Consider the following 21,814-nt stretch of genomic DNA (forward strand, 5'->3'; position numbering starts at 1 on the left):
ATCTTCTCTTGCTTTCCTCTGACTCCCAACACTCTACACTGAAATTATATATTAAAATTCAACTCCCTTAATGCTGTATCTTCAGAAAAGATCTTGATGTGAAAATGGCAAGAAGTCCAAAACTAGATTGCTTTATTGTTTTCTCAAATTATCTTTTCCAAGATTTTTTTTTTTTAATCACACTGTTACAAAACTGGTTTATCTCCAGTTCACTGCTGAAACATATTATTAATCTACATTTTTCCCTTAGCTAATGGTGAAGCACAAGAAACACTTGGCAGGTTCAAGAAGTTACGAAGAGAATCACAGTAAGTTTATTACACGTACACATCCCAGATAATAAAATTACTTATAAACACTTGTATATACATCTTACGCAGTTCAGGAAAAAAGATGCAGAGACTGGAAACCAACTGAAATCAGCAAATGCACCTTTTGAGTTGGGCTGCTTCCTCTGCTTTTTTTCCCCCAGAAGAAAAGAACGTGATAAAAACCCACATCTATTCTGCTGTTTATCAGTCATGCTCATTTTCTCTTGCATTGGTAATACAGCAGCATTAACAGTGCCGTCAAAAACATACTTGTTTGCTGAGCTGTATTTGGGTTAGATCCTGCTTTATGGTACGAAGCCCCAGCAGTGCAAAGCAGATTTTAATCTAGGCAGTGGAGGACAACCCTCCTGCATAGGATACCCACCAGTCTCACCGGAAAAATGACGCTCAGACAGGTAAGTGATAAGAATATATAAAAACATCGGCTGTGGAATAACTCGTATCGCCTGTATCAGAAGTCCTTCTACATGCAGATTATTCTGTCTGCCTCAGGAGGACAGACAAAGCCTGTGTGTATGACACCAACTGATAACCTGTATCACACCACTGCCCACAGGGTCTGGTTAGCCTGGCTGTGATGCAAACCAGCACCAAGGCTCAAATTTGGTCAAACAGCCAGTGCCACAATCTGCACTAGTTAGATTCGCAGAGCACCGTTGAAGGGAAGGAGACAGCTGTGGTGCAGTAGGAGGCAGAATTTGGTGCCAGGGCTCAGTAAATGACAAAAACAAAACATGAAGTGATTCAGTACAGACAAACCTTTTCAGCAAAATATTTCCTGTTCCTTGCTATCATCAGCAGGAGCAGAGAAATGCCAGTCCTCTCCTAGAGAGTGCAGAGAATGGGAGATTGGGCAGCTGACAGTATTTGAAGATCTCAGCACCTTACTGCCTACATACCATCATTACATTAGAGGACAAACGTCCTCTGCTGTCACACGGAGCACCTCAACAGCTAACAACTGCTAAACTTTCAATAGCCAAGTAGCAGACTAAGACATGGCCCCTTATCCATCATCTCCATGACTTTAACTCACAGAGACAGGAAAAAAGATTAAAGTGGAAGATGACAACACAGTCTGAAAAGTACCTACATAAAAGTGTCATCACCTCATCCAGCAAGCCTGCTCCTTGCACTGTTTTCAGTTAGAGTCAGGAAGCATAATACTTTTCTCTGGTGTTAGTTCAGCAGAGCCAGCAGCCCCTCCAGGGGGTCCTCTGGATCCTGTTCCTTGCCTGCAGGAGAGCTCACCTCAACGATGAGGTGACATGGCCTGACATCCTCTACTGCTCAGCGTGCCAAAAACAGTCCCCTTGCAGATCCCAAGGAGATATTACAAGATAGCACACTTGAAGAAGAGCCCTCAGCAAACTGAATTGTGCTTAACTGCATCACAGAGAAAGCATGGTCTAAAGCCTTCCTGTGTGATGCTCACAGAAATGCTTTTCTGAATAAACCTCACTTTTAAAAAACAACGTACTACATAAGTAACACATGGGCAAAACAATGATGCAGAAAAGAGTGATTCAGGCACAAAGGTGGATGTGCAGCTTGTTCTGGTCTTTTTTGGTATTTGTGATGACAGAAGCCATGAACTTCAAGTAAACATCTAAACATGCATTGTATAATTGCAATATAAAACTGACGCTAGTTCTCTCTCGTGCAAACCTATGGCAATGCAGGCTAACAAGTGCACAAGATGCCTAATTAAAAATACTGGTAGTGTTTAGTCCTAATATCAGTTGCTAGTACAGGAGAACAGTAGTAACGTCTAGGCACTTAAAAGTTGACAGAAAATTCAAGAGTGCTTTCCCATGCTGCCTGAAAAATATATCATCCAGTCTACAGTGGTATAAAATGCTTATTTCTAGGACTTAGAAACATGGTAACAAAAAAAGGGAGAGAATGTGATCTGCCTGCAGGTCAGCCTTTCTGTGAGCTATTTGCGTGTCAAGAATATTTGCAAACTTCATTAATATAAATAAGGGCAGAAACAGAAGAGAGAGTTTAGCCCAGAAGAAAACAGCATCAAAGTCAGTCTGTGACGATTAAGCCTATGACAAAAATATTAAGACAATGACCAAGGAAAGAATTTTGTAGGTATTCCCATTGCTTCTTCCCAGGGTTAATTATTTGGATGTAGAAAATGCAGGACAACCTGGAAAGACGAGAACTAAACTTGCTTCCTAGGCGTTGCCACCCCTTTAACACTAATGACCGCTGACATGGAAAACTCAGGTTAAAGTGTATGTGACCTGTCGGAGCACAGTGTTTGCCATGGGATAGCTCTTCTCTGCTGACTGAGAGCAAGGGAAGACAGCCCATAGTCCCAGGACCCGCAGGCTGCCCTGGTAACCACTAGGACTCCAGTAGCGTGTGCCACCTGCAGACCTGTGTCCCCTTCGATTCCTTCATTTCCTGCCAATGACTTTGCTCTTCCTCCCCGCTGCTGTTCTGACCCATAGAAATCCAACCAATCATCTCTTTGCGCTTCATGCTGCGCCTGTTGTACACGGAGATCATTAGGGTGACATCAGAGAGCTGGAAGAGGGCGACCTGGAAGATGAAAGTTTCCTTGTAGACAGGGTTGGGCTGCCCTCGACGGATGGAAGTCTTGCAGCGAGACATCTCCTGACCCACAGAGTTGCGCAGGCAGAGCTTTCCGTAGGTGTCTAGGACAAGAAAGAGGAAACAATATGTTTGGAACAGGTGACAGACTATATGAAAGCCCCAAGCAGTCAAAGAACACCCAAAAACCCCTGCAAGTAGAGCAGCTTGTCTGCAGTGAATAACAAATGAGAGCTGGACCGCTCTCCTTAGCAAAATCCATGGAATGAGAAGCAGCAGGTGAAAGCACCTTATATTCAGCTGGGGAGAAAAAGGAAGTAACTGATGTGTGTTTCAGCCCTGCTCTCTTGGAAAGAGCAGAAAATCTGGTCCCCAAGCCTAGCAGACTTGTCTAAGATTAACCAAAACTATTAACATCTCTACATCAAATGGTGCATCTTCACCTTCTCTTCTCCCTTACAATCAAGTGCCGTTAGGGCTGTCTTGCCGGGGCTTCCCTTGGCTGCACTTGCCTTCCCACTTCTATGACCTATTACTTGAAATAGCAAGCAAAAAGGGTCCTGAAAAAAGAGGGAAAGGAAACTTGCATACACAGTGAAATTATTTGATCTCACATCATAGTTTCAAAGCTTCTTCCAAATTCTCACTTACATTTTTGGTGGACTCAAGGTCAATTTTATTCACTATTTCAGTCAACACAAGGAGTAAAAACGCTTAGTGGATACAGGGAAGGGATGGTCCAAGTCAGTGTTCCCGTAAATTCACCCTTAAAACTTTTGTTGCCTCCTGTATTGATTAGTTCACCTCTGTTACGTGGTCACTAATACCACGGTCTCAAGCAGAGCTCTGTGGTCCCAAAGCTCCACAGACCCAGCTCCGTGTAAGTTTTCACCTCACTCTGCACGTGATGGTAACAGAGCACTTGGCTAGAAAAGTCCCCTTCTAGCCCCTTCGTAGTCTGTGCCTGGGTTTCTGCAAGTGAGTATTATTTTAGACCATGCTGAAGATAGAAAATAAATAACAAGCCTCCGTCTCTTGTCTACAGCATTTCTATCCTCTTCTGTTCCCATTTGATGTGCTATTTTACGCACTTATCTACTGAGCAACACAAGGTGTGAAATTACACTTCAGGTGTGAAAACACTTCTGTGTCTCCAAAGCAAGGCTTTCCGCTCCTCTCAAACTGTTCCTCTGAAAAAGCTGTCAGGAGACTGACAATTGAGGAGCAAATTGTAAGCCCACACAGCTGTACAGCTATCGAGTTTCTGCCGGGAAAGTTCAGTCCAATCATTAACTGGGGGTGCCAGCTTGCCTCCCCACGTAACACTGGAGATGAAGTAGATCTTGCCAACAAAGACCTCCTTGCTAGACAGAAAAGCAGACTTGAGGCACAGAATAGCTTCCTGATTGTATCTGGGAAGCAAAGAACTGCAATATCAAGAGGTGGACTAATTCCCACGGTAGCATTCAATATTGGTGGTGCTGAGGGACCGAAACCTGTAACAACTTCAGACCCCTCGCAAACACAAAGGCCAAGAGAGGACTCTCTCTTCCAGCTCAACTCAATGTGAAACCATGCAAGATAACCACCAGACACAATCTCTTGCAGTACTTGCAGAGGTGTCACTTTGCTTCCCCTGACAAAGCATAACCTGCACTGACGCATTCCTCACGTGGAAGTCCTGGATGCTGGTCTGAGCCTGCAGGGAACTCCCTGGAAATAAAGTGGGGGGTGGGTAGGGGGGTTATGGATTTTCTTAATGTATTCACCCTTTTTTTTTGTGAGAAGGGGATTTCAAAATAGTGAAAAACCTCCACCAGGGTGATTCTTAAATACAAACAAGCAGCCAATTAGTATGATTGCCTGTTTGAACTTTAAAATTTTTCTTACTTCCAAATTGAAATCTTATATTTTCTACAGAATTTCAGTGCATTTCCCAAACCAATCCCATTGACTGGCAGAAAGCTGAAGTGGCTTGCTTCTGCTGACACACAAGAGAGGTGAGTGCTGAGACCTACGAATTCAGGGAGATGGGACCCTCTATTTGCTCCTGGCCCAACACCTCCATTTCTCTCCACATATGTCCTCACTGCCATATCGCTTTCCCCACTACCCTCTGAGAACTGCTTTGCTGAGGGTGAGGGCATTTGATTGGGATCAGAGTCGGGGCTGGGAAGAGTCGGCAAGGGCAGAGCTGGGGCACGGAGCAGCACTGGAAAGGTCCTGCCCCTGGAACCCTTGGCAGCTCTCGGGAGGGTTTCCCCGGCTGTGCTGGAGCAGGGGCTGGGCAGAGAGGAGAAACGGTATGCAGCCAAGGACTGCTACCAACACCCTCACTGCTATCCCACCTGAGCATGGCAATGTGCAACATAACTAACAGCAGATGTAGTACTTTTTTAGCTTATCTTCCCATGCTACTTGAGGGAAAGGTCACCCACTCAGGCTGTGGTACTTCTTTTTCAGAGAAGACAGGGAGAGGACTGAGGTCTAGATTTTCCTCTCATTAAACTTCCCTATCACCCTGAGTGCCACCAGCTCAGAAGAGATTCATCACACCTAACTGCAGGCACATTCATCTGAGCAGTCCCCAAAGGAGTCAACCAATTTATAATCAATACCACTGAAGGAGCATAAGGCATAATTCAGCAGCTACCTAGTAGACAGTGCTACCATTACAGATGATAAAGGTTTTAACACTAAACCAAGTGCCACAGCTGAAACACCTCACAGGATGCTGTTTCAGGATGTCCCAGTTAATTTTCCAGGCAATGAATGGATGAGTTTCTTGCAGTCATAAACTCTAGGATGTCACATCCCTGAGGCCTCAGTTTTTGCAAGTGAGGAGTAAGGCAGCTGGCTTTAAAGAAAACCGAGCATCGCACAACCAATGACTTAAATCCAACAGAGACCAAAGTCAGAAAATTAGGCTTTTTCTTTAATATACAACAGGTCTGCTACATAATTCTGCTGCAAGGCCCTGTCTATACAGTACCTATGTCAGTGGGAATTTTGCACATATCATCTGCATCAGGCAAGAACATGCAAGGCTGGAAGAAGACTATGCTCAGGGCAGAACTAATACCAGGAGCCCTATTCATCCCCTTGTAAACACAGGCACAAAACCAGTGCAAGTGGCAACTAAATGAGGCTGCTAATCCTTCTCAAATTTATTCTACTGGGTGTATTTTACCAGCCAAAAGAATCGAGCTTGCCTGAACAGAAATAAAAGAGTAGGTGTGGATTCAAAATTTGCTTTGCAGAGCTGGTACGTATGAGGCTGAGCTGTTATTCTGCTTCACTAACTACATTTTAAGATCGTGGTTTGCCCTTATTGCATTGTGCTCCTTGCAGCATCTTTTTAGGTGTTTCATCAGGTAACACTCCCTAGTTCTCCTTGTGGTCCACTCTGGTCCTCTGAGATGGAAAGCTCTCCCCTCCAGATGGCTTTGCTAAAGAAAATCCATCCCCAGAAACACAGTGAAATTAGTAGAACTACAGCAAGGATGAATTTGAAAATTTACTGAAGAATATATGTGTGAGAGCATCTATTTATTCTGAAGGCAACATTTTCCATCTAATTACACGCTCAGATCCAGTAATGGCCTCATTACTGTGGTATCTCAGCACTTCATGCTCTTCAGTGTATTTACTTTCATGCCACCTCTGTCAAGCACAAAGGGAGAAGAGAGATTAAGGCTTACACTCCTTAAAACGCCTAAGTGCTCACCTTCTATTTAGGCACCTATCTCACTGACATAAAGAAGAGCGAGCCCTCTTAAGATCTGGGAGGGTCTGAGACTGCAGCTTGCCCACGATTACACAAAAGTCTGTGAAGAAGCAAGAACTGTCTAATTTTGCCGAGACCAATTTTAGCACGCATCCACCAGGCTCTCCTTTCCATATGGGCTTTGGAACAGAAGTTCTTGCTACAGATCATTTTTACTCTAAACTCATCTTTCATCTCTGGTACGAGTGGATTGAACAATGTTCTCGTATACATAAAATATCAACACCTCTGCATTTAATACCAGAGTGAAAAGCACTAAATCAAGGAATGCTGCAAGAAGCCAGACACATTTTGGGCTGGCGCTGCATAATCTTACTCCAGAGGTTTGGCTAAACCTCTCCTCGCACGGACTGATCTGCCCCCATCAGCACTGCCCCAACCATAAAACACCTCTCGAGAGCTCATCTGCAAAGGCAATCAGTTTATCTGCAGTTCTTCTAATGACCCATTTCTGTCATCATCCTTCTAAGGGAACTAACTGATAATGACAACTCAGGGGAATAATCAGCTATAATTTATACGTTCCCATTTTTGGAGCAGGGACCATAGCATGCATTCTACTTTCATTTACCCTAAGCTCCACCATTACTAATAAAGCTGACCCATGGACAAAACCACTGCAAATACAAAAGCGTCTAACCCCCTGCTTAAATTTATATTTAGAAAGGAAATAAACAACCAAAGACTCCTGACCCCTCAGGTCTGCGGACTGCAGGGTACAGCAGCGCACCGTACGGACCTTCCCACCCTCGCTCCAGGCAAGCTAGCTCATTTCCAAAAGCAGTATAACCATGTCAGCATGCTGCAATCCAGACTAATAACAGCTGCAGTAAAATAAAGCCTTGGGCGTAGAGCTTAATTTCACCCAGCTGGCATGCCCACGCTCTTAGCCTACATAATAAATGGCAGCATCGCTTGGCAATGCAGCCCCAGAGCTCAGCTCTGTGCTGCTCCGTACAGCGCGGCTCAACGCCAGGTCTCGGTGGGAGACCCAGGCGGCCATGGCTCCGTTAGTCACGGCTTCACCTCCCCACCGGACCAGCAGCGAGGCAGGAATACTGTGAACCTGGCTCACTGCAGCTGGATCGGGAAAAGAGCACGGAGTAGAATTAGACCCAGGCTTTTGTTCCCAGCCCCACACGGTGGAAGTCTGGTGTAGACCAGAGGCAGCTTGTGGACTACTCTAGAAATCCTACAAGGGCTGAGAGCTGCCTGCTACGCTGCCGAGATGCCAGCTTTTCCTCCCCTTGTTCCATTCAAAGCCTTGTTCCACCAAGCCTTGGCTACTCAGGCCCCCTCTCCCACGGCTGGCAGCCACCACACAAAGGAGAGGCTGGGATATGGCAAACCTTGACAACACGTGTGTCGAGAACAGACCAACAGCGCCTTTAATTTAAAACGCAGCAGAAAGGAGCGCACTGCTCCTGGGAAGCAGAGTTTGGCCTGAGAGAAGGGAACTGCCAGCATCAGTGACCCGTTTCATGCAAGGAGGTGGGCTGGGGAGGGGTAGGAAACAAGGGCTCCCGAGCAGCAGCGCCCGGGTCTCTCAGGAAGGAAAGCTGCTTCCTGAGACCCCCTGAGCTCAGGTCCTTGGTGATCCCTCCTCTGCTGCCACAAGACCCCATGCACACTCTGTTTGACAGTGCTAGCCCTCACCTGGGATGCATGGTAGGCTGCAGAGCCAGCTTACCGCCCCCCCCTGCGTTCTCTAGCCCACAGAGGTGCAGCTTTACTCAGGGCTTACCCAGCCAAAGCAGCACGCAGACACCTCTCCAGATGCACGAGGTGACTCTCCTCTAATCAGGGCATTTCAACATTGGGCATCATTGCTGCTGCCTCAGAGAGGGGGTGGGATCTTTAACCAAGAGCATAGCAGAAAGCATGAACGCACACTTTCTCAGTAACAGCAGCAGCATGGTGTAAGGCTGCTTAAGCCTGGCTTTTCTCACCTCCAGCAGTGGTGCCCACGGGCATGGCTTTATGATACAGCCTGTCATCGGATCTCCTGCAAACCGCTCTGTAGAATTGCTGCAGATTTGCACTAAACATTCAGCTGCAACTGAAGCTTGAATTAGGAGAGTTCTACTCTGGAAGTAAGCTTTGCCTTTTGTTTGTTTTGGGAGAGGACTTTTTTTTTTCTTGTTCACAGCTATGGGAATGGAAGAGCCATCACCATACATTCCACTTCAGATGTACTCCTTTGATTCAGAAATACCTTCATTTTTACACCCAGCAAGTATAACATGGATTATAGCTTTTATAGACCTTTTAGAAATACAGAACTATTGAAAACATTACTGAATAACGGCACGCTATCACTGGATGTCTAATTATCATGGAACATCCCCCACCAAAATCTCACAATTTCTCATTGAAAGTCCACTATTCTGTGACCTGCTTTTCCGAGCTTAATTAATCCCGGGTCTCACACATGGTGGAAGGAGCTGCACCAAGCCAGTCCATCCACCCGATAGTACCCAATACTACGTGCCTTAGTAAGTCAATAAAAATATGGTGAATATGGCATATGCTGATTCTCCCCCAAATACTTTCCCAGTCTTCAGCTATTTGTGACTTAAGAACTTCCTCTGTCAGAGGCAGTGTCTTCATAGTTAACGGTCCTCAGTGGATCTTTCTCTGTGAACTTGTTCTGTGCTGTACCAAACTCAAGTGGACTTCTAGCATCCATGACATTCTGTAGTGAGGAATTTGAGAGCATAAGCGAAGAGCTGTCTCCTCTTCAAGACCCACTACCTCCTACCTTCGTTTTGTGGCTTTGTATCAGGAGAGAAAACAAATAACTGCTGCCAATTCACTTTCTCGATGACACTTATGATTTCAGAGGCGTCCGTGAAATCTCCCATCTCCCTTTGTGGTAGCATCGTAGGAGGTGCAGTCTATTCAGCTGCAGCTCACTGGAAGCTGTTCCCATGCCCCGATGGTCTCTGACACTCCTCATCACATCCTTCCAGTCCTGCCGTATTCTATATGAATAGCAGGAGCCAGAACTATACATGGTATTCATTACACCAGTGACATAGTTACAGTCAAACAACAATTTTTCATTTTGTCCTCCGTATATTTCTAACCTTTAACTTGTTTTTTCCCCACTACTACTGTGATCCTTGAGTGGACGTTTTCCTGGAGCTATTTACTATAAGCCTAATATTTCACTCACAAGTGGCTCTGAGCCCATCCAGATACTAAGCTTGAATTCCATCCCTGCCCCCATGTAGTACCTTACATTCAGCCACCCTTCATCTTCCACCTCACTGCCCAGCTGCTCATTACTAAGACATCCTTCTGGGCTCCTTGCATCTGGCATCATTTTTACCACCCTGAAAAAAACTTTCTCAAACAAAACTGACCTTTACTGTAAGTTTATTCAAGCTATATTCAAGGATGGGCAATGAAAATCTGTGGGAGAGGTGGTCCTGTACAAGCCTACTGTGACCAATTGGCAAGTAGCAAGCAGCAAGTAGCTGCCCAGCACCTCTACTGCTCTGTTAACCAAGCTCTCTGGACGCCTGAATCCACCCCAGCTCACCCTAGTACAGATCACCCTTCTGCTACGGATGAGATGAAAGCATGACTTACAAAGCTTTAGGAACTCAAGCAAATTCCCTGTTCAGAGCAAGATGCGCAGGTTAGAAGTTAAATTCCTTATTCAGCTCCCTGGTTGATTGGGAGAAATTCACCTGTGCCTTAGTCTTCCAGGAATGAAACAGGGATAACAACTTTCCTTCCCTCACAAGTTGATAAAATAAAAGCCACTAATGGCTTTCAAGCACTCTGATACCAGAGCAACAAATACCATGCAAGGATCCCAATTCCTCTATGGGAGCATCTTCTGCACTTATTGGCATTGTTATCCGTGGCTCAGATGTTTGTTTTCAGACAAGTCTTCACTCCAAGAATTTCTCCTGTTCCCAACAGAAATCCTGATAGCTTGTTCTCTCTCCCCCCTGTCTTTTCCAGCATTAATGCTATTGTATTTGTTTAATGGGGTTAATATGCTGCTTGTATAATAACAATCATGTACGGATGTAATTATTATGTGTGATTAATTCTGCAGCTGCTGAAAAGCTTGGAGGACTTTTCTTAGGCGAGGGAATATCTTTACAATAGTCCTTCTCAAATTGCATTACACAGATGTACAACCCCCCCAAAAAAAGCAGAAGGGGAAAAAAACAAGCGCTGGATTATTGAAAAGAGAACTGCACCCAGCAGAGCAGCTGGTGAAGGTTAAACATCATGTGGGCAGAGACCATGTCTCTGTTGCATGTTTATACGCCAACTGGCACAAATGATTCCTGCCATCACTACAATCCCAAGGTACTACTACCATGCACATGGTATGTAACTGGTTATAAATTCTTAAAGAGGTGTCTGCCAGTGGTGTAGGCTTCTCTTGTTACTTTTTCTATAATAAACATCCTTTAAACAAACACACTGTGTTTTGTTCTAAGAAAATACAATACCACAGACCAAAATACGAACACCCACAAAACACTAACACAGGTTAATGATTTTTACAAGAAGCAAAAAGACTGAGGTGCACTGCACACAAGCCATTAGCACTAAAATACTGAGGGTGTCTACATCTGACAAAACTGTAGATGCTTTTCTGCATGAGGCTTTTTGGCACACACTGATAAATTACAGCCTGATGCTGCAGCCATACTTTTGAGTGCTCTTAAGTGCTCCGAGTGATAATGGATCTATTTGCGTGATCAGGGATTGCAGACACAGGCCTGTAACTCGGCATGCTCCCCAGGACAATACCTGAACACTTATCCTTGACCAAACTGTTCTTAAATCCCACAAATGTGACCTCAAGAGAAGACACTGCCTGCGAGATTTAAGTCTCTGTAAGCTGTCCAGATGTTTTCTAACCCAGTTATTACCCATGTAAGAACCCACGACTTTAATATTTACCTCACTCAGTTTAAAGGTTTAAGCGAAGCAGATGATGTGCCCAGGAAAAACTGAGACATGCACATTCTTCCTTTCCTTCTCCAGAAAACCATCTGGTTTAGCGTCTGCAGCCTTTAATGCCTAAAATCACCAATGTCCCAGTCCAGTTCCTTATTCTGCACACTGTGAAATCTCTGTGCAAGGATGCCAAGGAGGGAGCACGCACGCTGTAGGAGATGCTGAGCTCACCTGGGCAGGACTGCAGGTAGCAGAGAAGAGGGTCAAGGTGGGCAAAAAGCACAGCTGGAGACCTTGCTGTTGTGTAAGACTCTCCTGTCATTCCCCATAACCGCAGCTGTCAGCAGCAGGTGATGCTAAAGCCACTGGGCTGCAACAGGACCACATATGGGTACCGTATAGGTTCTGTGCATGCAGGGCCAGGAATGCAGATGGATTCTGCCCATTGACTTCTCTCCGTCTCACCACAAATGGCTGTCCTGAATAGCAGATTGGGCTTGGTATTTAAGTGCCCTGAAGCGCTATTATATCTGAAATCCCCATGATACTTTAAAGAAATAAATCACTCCCTCTGAGCTTCAAACAACAGAACTGCAGATAGGACATATTTGAGAAAACACAAGGGCTATTTGCTCACACTCCAGAAAGGGAGCTAGCAGTTTTAGTTTTCACCTAGTGAAAGACTTATCAAGCATCTCATTCAGCCACCAGCATGTTTCAGACAGTAACGATCGGACCTCACAGCACTCTTCTGCAGTGTCTGCAGGAGCTATCAGTGAAATGCTACTCCAGCACCTGAGACAAGTGCTGGTTTTCTTCCTTCTTTTCAACTTCTTTCAGTTTCTGCTTCACTGGGTTTTCCTTTTCTCACCACACTACTGGGAACTGTAGGTGCAGAACAACAATGCAGAATGCAGAAGCAACAATGTGACTGGGAATAAAAGGAGCAGATTGTGATAGGTTCAGAATTTGCCTGTAATCGTTTATGAATTCCCATGTTTCAACTAAAAACTGATCTAACATTGAGAGATACTGGTCTGACAGTGCTAAAATTGATCCAGATACAAAAAGTATGTGAAGAAACAGCTCAAGATCACCTGAATAGCAAAGATGGAAGAACTGCTGTGCAACAATTTCAGGACTATTAGCTTGGGTAGCTGACAGAAGACTTTGGCCATTTCATCAGACTGACTAAACTAGGTCTATCTGAAGCTCTGCAAACACAGAAATGGAAAAAATCAGGCAGAATTTAAAATGAAAGGTCCCTCAAGGAATGCTTCTTTGTCCCATATCCTGCTCCTGTTCTTATCAAACAAACACAAAATACTTCTCAGGTTTAAAGATGCTTCCAACCAAGCTACTGCACTCCTGTGCGCTCACCAGCTAAAAAGCTGAATGGGACATTCAATCATTGCAGCTAAACTATCTCACGCTGAAAAGTTCACCCGTGCACACATGGCTAACCTGCCAAACCCCATCCCACCAGAGGCCCAGGACAGACACAGCTCCCCAGCACTCACAGACAGAGGTAGAGGGTTGCTCAGCTTACTGCAACCCACAGAGCTATACAACATGCACCCAGAAGGAGATTTGTTAGAAGGATACCAAAAACATCAGTAATTTGGTCATGATATTGCAGGTAGTAAGCAGGAAGGCAATTATTTGAGTTCTGTGCAGTGAAAACATTTCATTTATAGGAAAAAAGCGGGCATTACACATGCCTGACCCAGCCAGGTGCAAGACAACTTGTGCAGGGCCTGATTTAAGAACAGAAGTGTTGCATAATCCACATCTTCAGGCAGGTAAGAGAAAAAACTCCAATACAAACAGATACATGAAAACAGGCCAGAAAAAACTGCAGCAATTAACTTGGACCTATATTGGCACTACTTCAATTTCATTTCTGAGAATAAAACTTCAGGATGTACCTACATCGCAGTATAAACACAGGTGAGCTTGCTTGCTAGTGCCTGTGGTAAGACTCTTGTCTTTGTCTACCTTTGCTTTAAATTACTAAAAAGGTCCCAGCTTGAAACCTTTTAATAAAACATATACATGCAAACAGGAACATATAACTCACATGGAGACCTATGTTGCCACAGCTAATACAAGACTAGCTAGGGCTACACAGACTGGGGCCATGTGTTTTACTGTTGCATAGACCTGCCCTTAATTCTCAAGGGACTGACTGATGACATGGATTATTTCTGTAATTTGTTCAAGTATAGTTTAGGGGAAACTTAAGTTTTCACCTCCATATGCTGAAATATTACATAAATATTTTGCTAGCTCTGGGCCAAAGAGCACAGCATTTTGCAAAAGCAATCTTAGTATTTTGCAAGCCAGAGATACTATGTCAAACCCAGTGAAGGCAAGGAACTGTCAAAGGTTATTACCTCTGACAGGCAGAGAGCCACATCACAAAAAGCAAACACAAACAACCAAAAAAATGTTATTTCACATTGCCATTAGCTGCTGGTTTCAGACAGGAGGCGAAAGGACAACATGAGCTGAATACTGCACTGCCACTCAACCCCTGACCGAGGCACGCCGGCAGCAAAGCAGATACACCACACACTGTGGCTGCACGACCCCATCTATACCATGGATGTTAGCACCACTATCCTTCTCAAGGGCTAACTACAGCTCAGACACCAACAAAACCCACTGTAAGGCAATTTCAGTTTTTTTCCTTTAGGTACTGGGAAAAGGGAGCTCAACTGCTGTGACCCAGAAGAATAACTTTCAAATCTTCTTTCTGCAGCAGATTTTCTTGTGCAGCAGCGGAGAATTCACAGCAGCAGGATCCCCTAAAAGGGCCCAAAGCACCAGGTCACCTAATGCTCAACAGCACAGCAAGGGGACTAAACAAAGTATAGCCCTGGGAAACACTTAATGGTGCTACGCAGGACCTCTCTAGATCACGTGGTAACATATAATCACTTGAAAAGCGCTTCTTTCATTTTATGGATCTGCTGAGAATTACTCTGTGCTTTGGGTACAATAGCACTTTTGCCATAATCAAATGTTGTAAAGGTATATGCAATAAAAGAGACATTCAGGTGTTACTGTCCCATCGGCTGTGTCTTCATATGATTGCCTCCAATTACACTGTAAAATTTACCAGCACACGTATTTGAAATGATGCTTTTAATTTTCAATCAGATACTCTGCAAGGAAACCCAGCTCAAAAATGACATAATTGAATATCTTGAGGAAGAAAATAAAAAGCAAATTTTGACTCAATAGTGTTATTTAACAGCAGTGAAGTACTTACCAGGTGGCCTATTAATTGCGAGGTTTCGGAAATGACTGCCTTTGATCATCTCCACTGACAGCCGCCCCGTAGTGGCATTGTATGACAATCCCACAAGCAGCTCTGGCAACCCTCCATGCGACAGGGACTGTGTTGAAGAAGCGCTATCACTGTGAGAGATTGCTGACAGACTAAGCTGAGAGTCTGCACTCTGCAGGGAAAGAGCACTGAAAGTCTCATCAGGACATTCACCACCACCCTCCCTTAATTCAGATCTCGTAGCCTTGTTTAGTAAGATCTCTCTTAACAAATGACAATGACTAAGAATGAATTACAATGGGGCACCAGAAGAATCAGAGCATCACTTTTACAAGAACACATCTCTGAACTTTCTCTATAAAGATGAGGAACTCTGCATAATGTGTTACCACCAGTGTAAATCAAAGACTCTGAGATAAGCACAGATCCTACTACAGCAAATGCACAGTACATCTCCTTGACAATGATTTGGATGGAAGGTATTTTGCAGTTGGGGTGTGTGTGTGTGTGTGTGTGTGTCATGTACTCTGCATTTTCTTACTTTCTTTCCTTGCTACCATGATGCTCTCTCTACCCCCTCCTCACCCAGAGTATGATGTTTTATTCATTTTGTGTGCACAAGCTCTCACCGAGCTTTTTGTAGACAATGAATCTTGACAGAGCTCATCTACACAAATTGATTGGCATAGCCAGAGCTGTATACAACTGTGATGCACATGGAAGACTATGAAAGCAGCACAGCCAGTTCCTCCTCACATGACCCACCTCTCCACTTCCATCTGTCATGAAAAGGAACATTACCAAGCATTTCTGGTAACATGGAAACTGCACTACGCAGAGATCCACAAGCTCGTAGCTAGTGCCAAACGAGGTAGCTCTTGCACTGGCAGTAGTACAGGTCCACCAACATAACGGTGCATGAGAACTACTGTCCCTGTTGAAATGAAGGCGTAATTAGCCTTGGTGGTCCTGGGACCAACTGTTTCTGCATGGCACAGCATTTCATGACTTGTGTAGACATAGTACATCTACATGACTTTATGTAAGTTTGCTAGCTGAGCCACTGTTAATAAGGCATGACTTTGTGTCAGGAAGACATGCTCCAGGCCTCCCCTAACTGGTAACTTTTTAAGTGACCACCAGTTGCATCCTAACAGCTCTGCATGAAAGATATGAGGTACAGCTGGTCCCCATTCACCAGATGAACAATTTTATGAACTCCATAGTTATTTCATCAAACTTACACTCAAGTTACTCCTTGGCTCCAAGACCAATGTCACCTTCACTTCCCCTTCCCGGCCGACGTTGCTCAGGTAAAACAACTGCTCTCCCATCATCTTCTCTCCAAACATCTTGTGTACTGCGTAGAGGCGGAAACGAATGGCATGGCTGCTTAACTCCTCTGGCTCCAGCTTACTGAAGGTAATTTTATCCTTGAACACGGGGATGGGTCCTCTCTGAACACTTGTCTTACCCCTCTGTTTCTTGCTAGGCATCAGGACTGCGTGCACTTGCCAGGTGTTCACACCACTGCGGTCTTTGTCCGGGATATCCCTGGCCTCCAGGACAGTAACTAGTAGCTTTTGACTTGAGGTTTTATAGTTGAAGATGACATCTAGGTCACCACATTTACAGATGGGCTCATGAGCACCATGATGAGCTGGTGCGCTGTTCACTTCATTATGTTCCTGTAAAGAGAAGGAAGAAGGAAAACCTGCATTGGAGTACAAAATTGCCTCTATGATCTCACCTCTATTTAAAAAAAAAAAATTGTTCCCCTCACTTGTGCTTGCAAGTGTAGGCAGTTGCTCTGCAAAATAAGGATCCCAGTGTTTCTTGAAAGGCCAACGATAGTTAATTGCCTCATTTTGTGTAAAATTCCCCATATAATCTACTAAACAACAGCACTTGCTGAAACATTTCCAACAAAAAGTATCATCAATATTTAAATGTTTTGCAGGAGACTGGTAATTTGGCAAAAATTTCACATAGGAAAAACTAAACAAAGGCTTTTTTAAAAATTTCATTCATGTCAGTTTTGAGGTATTAATAAAACATTTTGGTTTCATTTGGTTAAAAAGAACAATTTAACCTATTACTCTGAACATACACCAGATTTTTTTCAAAACGGACTTTTTTACTTTACTGAAATTAAACAATTCAGTCAAAACCTGCTAACTTTTTGGATATTTTGTTCTGCTGGAAGTTAAAAAACATTAAGCACTGCGTTCAGTTTGATGGGAGGGGAAATCATGTCAGAATTTCTTGCAGAATGAAAATTGCATTTCCAAATAACTCTATAATTCAATACTTTTCCTACAGCTAAAGCAATGATAATCAAGAAAAACAGTCTGATTAAATGCATATCGATTCTTTATTCTCTTTTTAAATCTCCCAAGAGCGGCATCGGTTCCTTCTGTTCAGTTTGGATACTAATAGATTCAGAATAAAAATTCAAAATAAACAACCAAAACAGGGCAGACCCATTCACACACAATCTTTTATGCACTTTTAAAACAAAAATCATCTTGATAAAACAAGATAAAACAACATGGAAGCTCACCTTACCTTTTGATGAGTGGGCGTGTGCATTTCTGTTCAAAAGTGCTTTTTTATCTTTAAGCTAGAATATGCTTCGTGTGATAAAGGGGTTGCTATAGTGATCAATGATTTGTATTTAAACATGAGTATACACTGTACTAGGGAAAGATTTTCAGTTAATAGCCAGAAGGTGAATTAAGGCCTGTCACTAGCAGTCTGAGTCACCCTCCTCCTCAAACATTTATCTTCTTTCGCATTTCAAGTAACACTTCTTTTCAACAGGAATCTTATTGTTTAGAGTATGGATGATGGGCCATGGGACTTCTAATGCAACTCCCTACACAAGTGTCTAGGGTGGTATGTGTCTCAAACAAGACTTCAGACAAATCTCAGAATATATATCTACTTTCTGTCAATCTACTTTTCAAGCGCTCATATTCAGCTGCCATGATGAGCAGAGCTCCAGCTTTTCATATTTTCATATTTTCATAAGTGTTTGAGATTCGTGCACGTGAATACAGAAGTCCATGTGTGCACATGAGTGATGGAGACCCGCTGTCATACATCTTGCGGAAGGAACGTCAAAGGGAGAAAAATCACTGCTTGGACAGCACGCAAAATGACTTGGTTGGCCATAAAAAGGCCTTTCTGTATGAACAGCAGGCTGCAAAGACAAAAAAGCAAGACAGGCCAGGTTGCCTGGAGAGAACATGATGTTATGCAAATGCAAAGTGCTGCGGTGTAGCTGTCAAGTTATTCTTGTCTGGCTGATGAAATAATATTTAAGAAGGAAGTGTAATGGGATTGGGCTTGATTCATGTTTCCCTCCACATGTTCATCCCTCCCCACTTTCATCTGTGAATTTGCTGTTGAGAAGAAATCAAGGCACATTTAAGAACTACTGCTACAGTGTGGAGACAACTGTGCTTGCGGCTTAACTTTGCTTTCATTTACATGCCTGAGCTGGAGAACAACTCCTGTGCATCATCACAAACCCACAAGTATGAAGATCCAAGAGGCACTTTCCTGCCCCAGCGGGGCTGAATATCTCATCTTCTGGCAGCGTGTAGGGGCAACTGAAGGTCAGCTATCTGGTTTTTGACCGAACAGCTAGAGAGGATCTGGATTTCAGGAGATCTCAAATTGTGCCGTTATAGCTGTGGCCACATCCACTGCAGAGAAAACTGCATGAACCAGAGGCAGAGAGGGAAAGAGAAATGCCAAACTCCATGGCAATGACCTTTCTGTGGGCAACCAAACTTTCGAGACGTCATGGGCTGGCCCTTTCAGAGAGCACTGTGCTATCTGGGACTCACCCTTGAACAGGTTTTCAGCACACAAAGCTTACGGACGCTCAGTTTTCTTTCTGTTGAAGTCGTTGACAGAACTCCCCTCGGCTTTCAGAGCTCAGCTGGGGCTATGAGTCTATTGTGAATATACTGGTTATACAGCCACTTAAACCAGAATCCAAGGAAAGTGCAGGTTTTGGGTATTTCTTCTGAATTTCTTTCTTTCCCTCTTTCCAGCACAGTTGTTGAGAGGTCAAGCCAACCACAGCAATTGATTCTGTATGTCTAACCCGGTCATTCAGGACAGCCAATATCCTCTTTACTAGGTAAAATAAGTCCATTTCTGCCAGAGAAACCTGAAAGAGCAGCTAATTATGGACAAGGCTTGAAACGGTACTTGTGGTTCCACTGCAGGGGCATAAAATTACCATTTTTGTCTCTAAAGAGAGGTCCTCTGAGTAAAGCATAATAGCGCTTGGACATTTCTGGCATGTCAGAACATTTAGTTCCTGCAATAAAAAGTCTTTCATTAATCCACATAATACCTTTGGATGAGACGCTGCTTGTAGCAGATAAACTGGGACTTGGGCATATCTACCCCCTGATGCTATAACCATTCTTTGCATTTTTAAAAATGTACATATCAAGAGCAGAACAAGAGATGTATTCCAAAGAAATACACGAGGACACTGGAGACATTGTGGCACATGTGAAGCACAGCAATGTACCACAGATGTGGAAAGGAGAAATGAGCCTCGTGGGTAGACAAGCAGCCTGTGTCAGAGGCACACAGCAAAGAGAGGGCAGGACTGCCGCTGCGTGGAGTTCCCATGTCTTGTGTAATATTTTGTGGGGCTGGATTGTGCAGCAAACCAAAATGCTGTTCAAAACACCCCTTAGGGCTGGAGCAGATGCCCCGAGGAGATGCTTTCCATCTCTTTAACTGGCTGCAGGCAGCATGCTCTGAGGAAAAGAACTTTTCCCTCAAAGCCTTGTTGCTCAGTGTGATGGAGGTATTAATTTCCACAGCTGAAGAACAGTCTCTTAATTCAGGCAGAAGATGTGCTGTTCTTTCAATACATCTGATGCAGGCTGATATTTTTTCAGAAATTTAATCTTGTGGTAAAATAGTAATGAAAACCAACACATTACGGACAGAGATTATGAGAGAAAAGGGAGATGCTAAGTCATCAGGTGTTTACAATACCTTAAAATCTGTAAAGTTTTCTTGAGGTTTCAAAATAAAGGTGCAGAGCCAAGGGAAAGCAGAGGAGCTCCAACCCCAGGCAGTCTCCTTCCCTGGAAGGGTGCCTGGTACCAGTGCAGACTAGACTGATGGTCACTTGGCCAAGTCACGGGCCACCCCCACCAGCTGCCTCCAGCTTTCCAGATGCTTCCCATTGTCTAAGCCATAGAAACCACATGGAAAAAGAGGCACAGTTTGGACTCAGTGACCACACACCATGTCCCCAGACACCCTGCACATACAGCCAGCAACAAAGCTCTGGGCCACCACAGAGGGCACTTAAATGCTTTCAGGCAGCTAATGGCTCCAATTTCAGTTCAGAGATTGCAGTCAGAAATCACCCAATAAAACAGCTTCTCTGAATGTTAGTAGCAAGAGGTAAAATACCAGAAAAAGGGGAAACACATAGAGAGGGGTGTATGTTCACGCACACACACACACAGGAGTACCATTATCTTGTGCTGTGCTGATCAATTTTTCACTTCATTTCTCCTCTAACATTTTTTGGCCCCCAACGTCCTTCAAAAGCTTACACTGTGTGTAATGGATGACAATTCGCCATACCTCAGGGCTCCAAGGCGATGAGCTGTCAGTAGCATCATTGACTTCAAATCCCTGGTTGGTGAATGCTGCCTCCATTTCCAAACGTCCTTCCACGCCTTGCTGGCTAACACCATCAGCAACGCTGGACTCCAGCCTAGTGCCCCCGCTCTCAGTTGTTCTTGAATCAACAGATACGTGGTCATCTTCACGATAGGATAGGTTGTCTTGGTAGCTCAGTTGGCTTAGTCCATCCAGATCTAACAATTTTCAGCAAGAAAATAATTTCAGAGGGATTAGAATAACTTCCTGATCCTCTGTCTCCACAAATGTGCCTTTCTCTTCTCTTCTTTCTTTTCCCCCCACCCCCTATCTCCAGTATATATGCAAGAGACAGTTTCTACCTCTGAGTACTGAAGAACTTACAAGTCCCGTATAAATCAGCATTTGATACAGCTGACACGGCTGTTTCTTACCCCACTCTGACCTGAGAAACTGGCTGCCTTTACTTGAAGAAGTTAAGTACCAAACACAATTACCAACGGAGTGTTTGGGATATTCAAGTGTCTTGGGGCTGTTTTGCAACCCCAAAGCAATTGCTTCCACGAAAGCACAGGTCAGACAAATTACAGAAAAGCACAGCGTAGGTCTGATGAACAGGTATCAGCAATTTCCTTCTGTGCAGGGGGAGGAGGAAGAGGAGGACAGGAGTTAGCGTTATCCTCAAGAGGATGGTGCTGGTGAGGAAAGGAGTTTCACAGAAATAACAGAGTTACCACCACAGCCCTATCACCCATCCCTGAGAGCCTGGGTGTGCATAACCAGACCCACAAGCCAACTAGGAATCTCCAGATCCCGTGTCTGGGCTAAATTATCCCAAGGGCAACCGAGGGGAGATGTGTTCCCTAATTTTCTGCCTGCTTTTATTAGTTTTAATTCATCTGATCCTACACACTTACTTCATGGGCTAAAGTAAGGTTCATTAATGAGAATAAAATTATCTTCTCTGGCTCAGACCACAGATTCCTTCTCTGCACCACTGAGGTCTCTATTTTGAACACATGGCACTTTACTTGAAGGCATCAGTGAGAGCTCCCTGGATGGAACAACACAGACAATTACACGTGCAGGGACACAGATGAAAATAACATCATGACTCGGCCTTGAATGTGCTCTGCAAGAACTTTCAGAAGAAAATGAGGGACCTTTCTCCTCCTAATGCAGCTGGATGCCAGGCCTTGCTTTAGAAACACAGAGTGCTAGATTCTGCTTCCATCTCTT

At 44.2% G+C, this 21,814-nt stretch overlaps 1 protein-coding gene across 2 annotated transcripts in view; it reads right to left on the bottom strand.

Moving 5' to 3' along the window:
* Positions 1-282: 282 nt before the first annotated feature.
* The window catches only part of SYT16 (synaptotagmin 16), a 72,094-nt gene continuing 50,562 nt past the window's right edge, over positions 283-21,814 (bottom strand). For both annotated transcript variants that reach the window (XM_040602333.1, XM_040602332.1), the window contains 4 exons: positions 20,558-20,793; positions 16,162-16,605; positions 14,900-15,089; positions 283-3,004 (listed from right to left, as the gene is read on the bottom strand). In XM_040602333.1, the coding sequence (XP_040458267.1) occupies positions 2,691-3,004; positions 14,900-15,089; positions 16,162-16,605; positions 20,558-20,793 (1,184 nt within the window). In that variant the 3' untranslated portion in view covers positions 283-2,690. The remainder of the gene's footprint in view (positions 3,005-14,899; positions 15,090-16,161; positions 16,606-20,557; positions 20,794-21,814) is intronic.

The sequence above is a fragment of the Falco naumanni genome, chromosome 7 (genome assembly GCF_017639655.2).
Source record: "Falco naumanni isolate bFalNau1 chromosome 7, bFalNau1.pat, whole genome shotgun sequence".
Lineage (NCBI taxonomy): Eukaryota > Metazoa > Chordata > Aves > Falconiformes > Falconidae > Falco > Falco naumanni.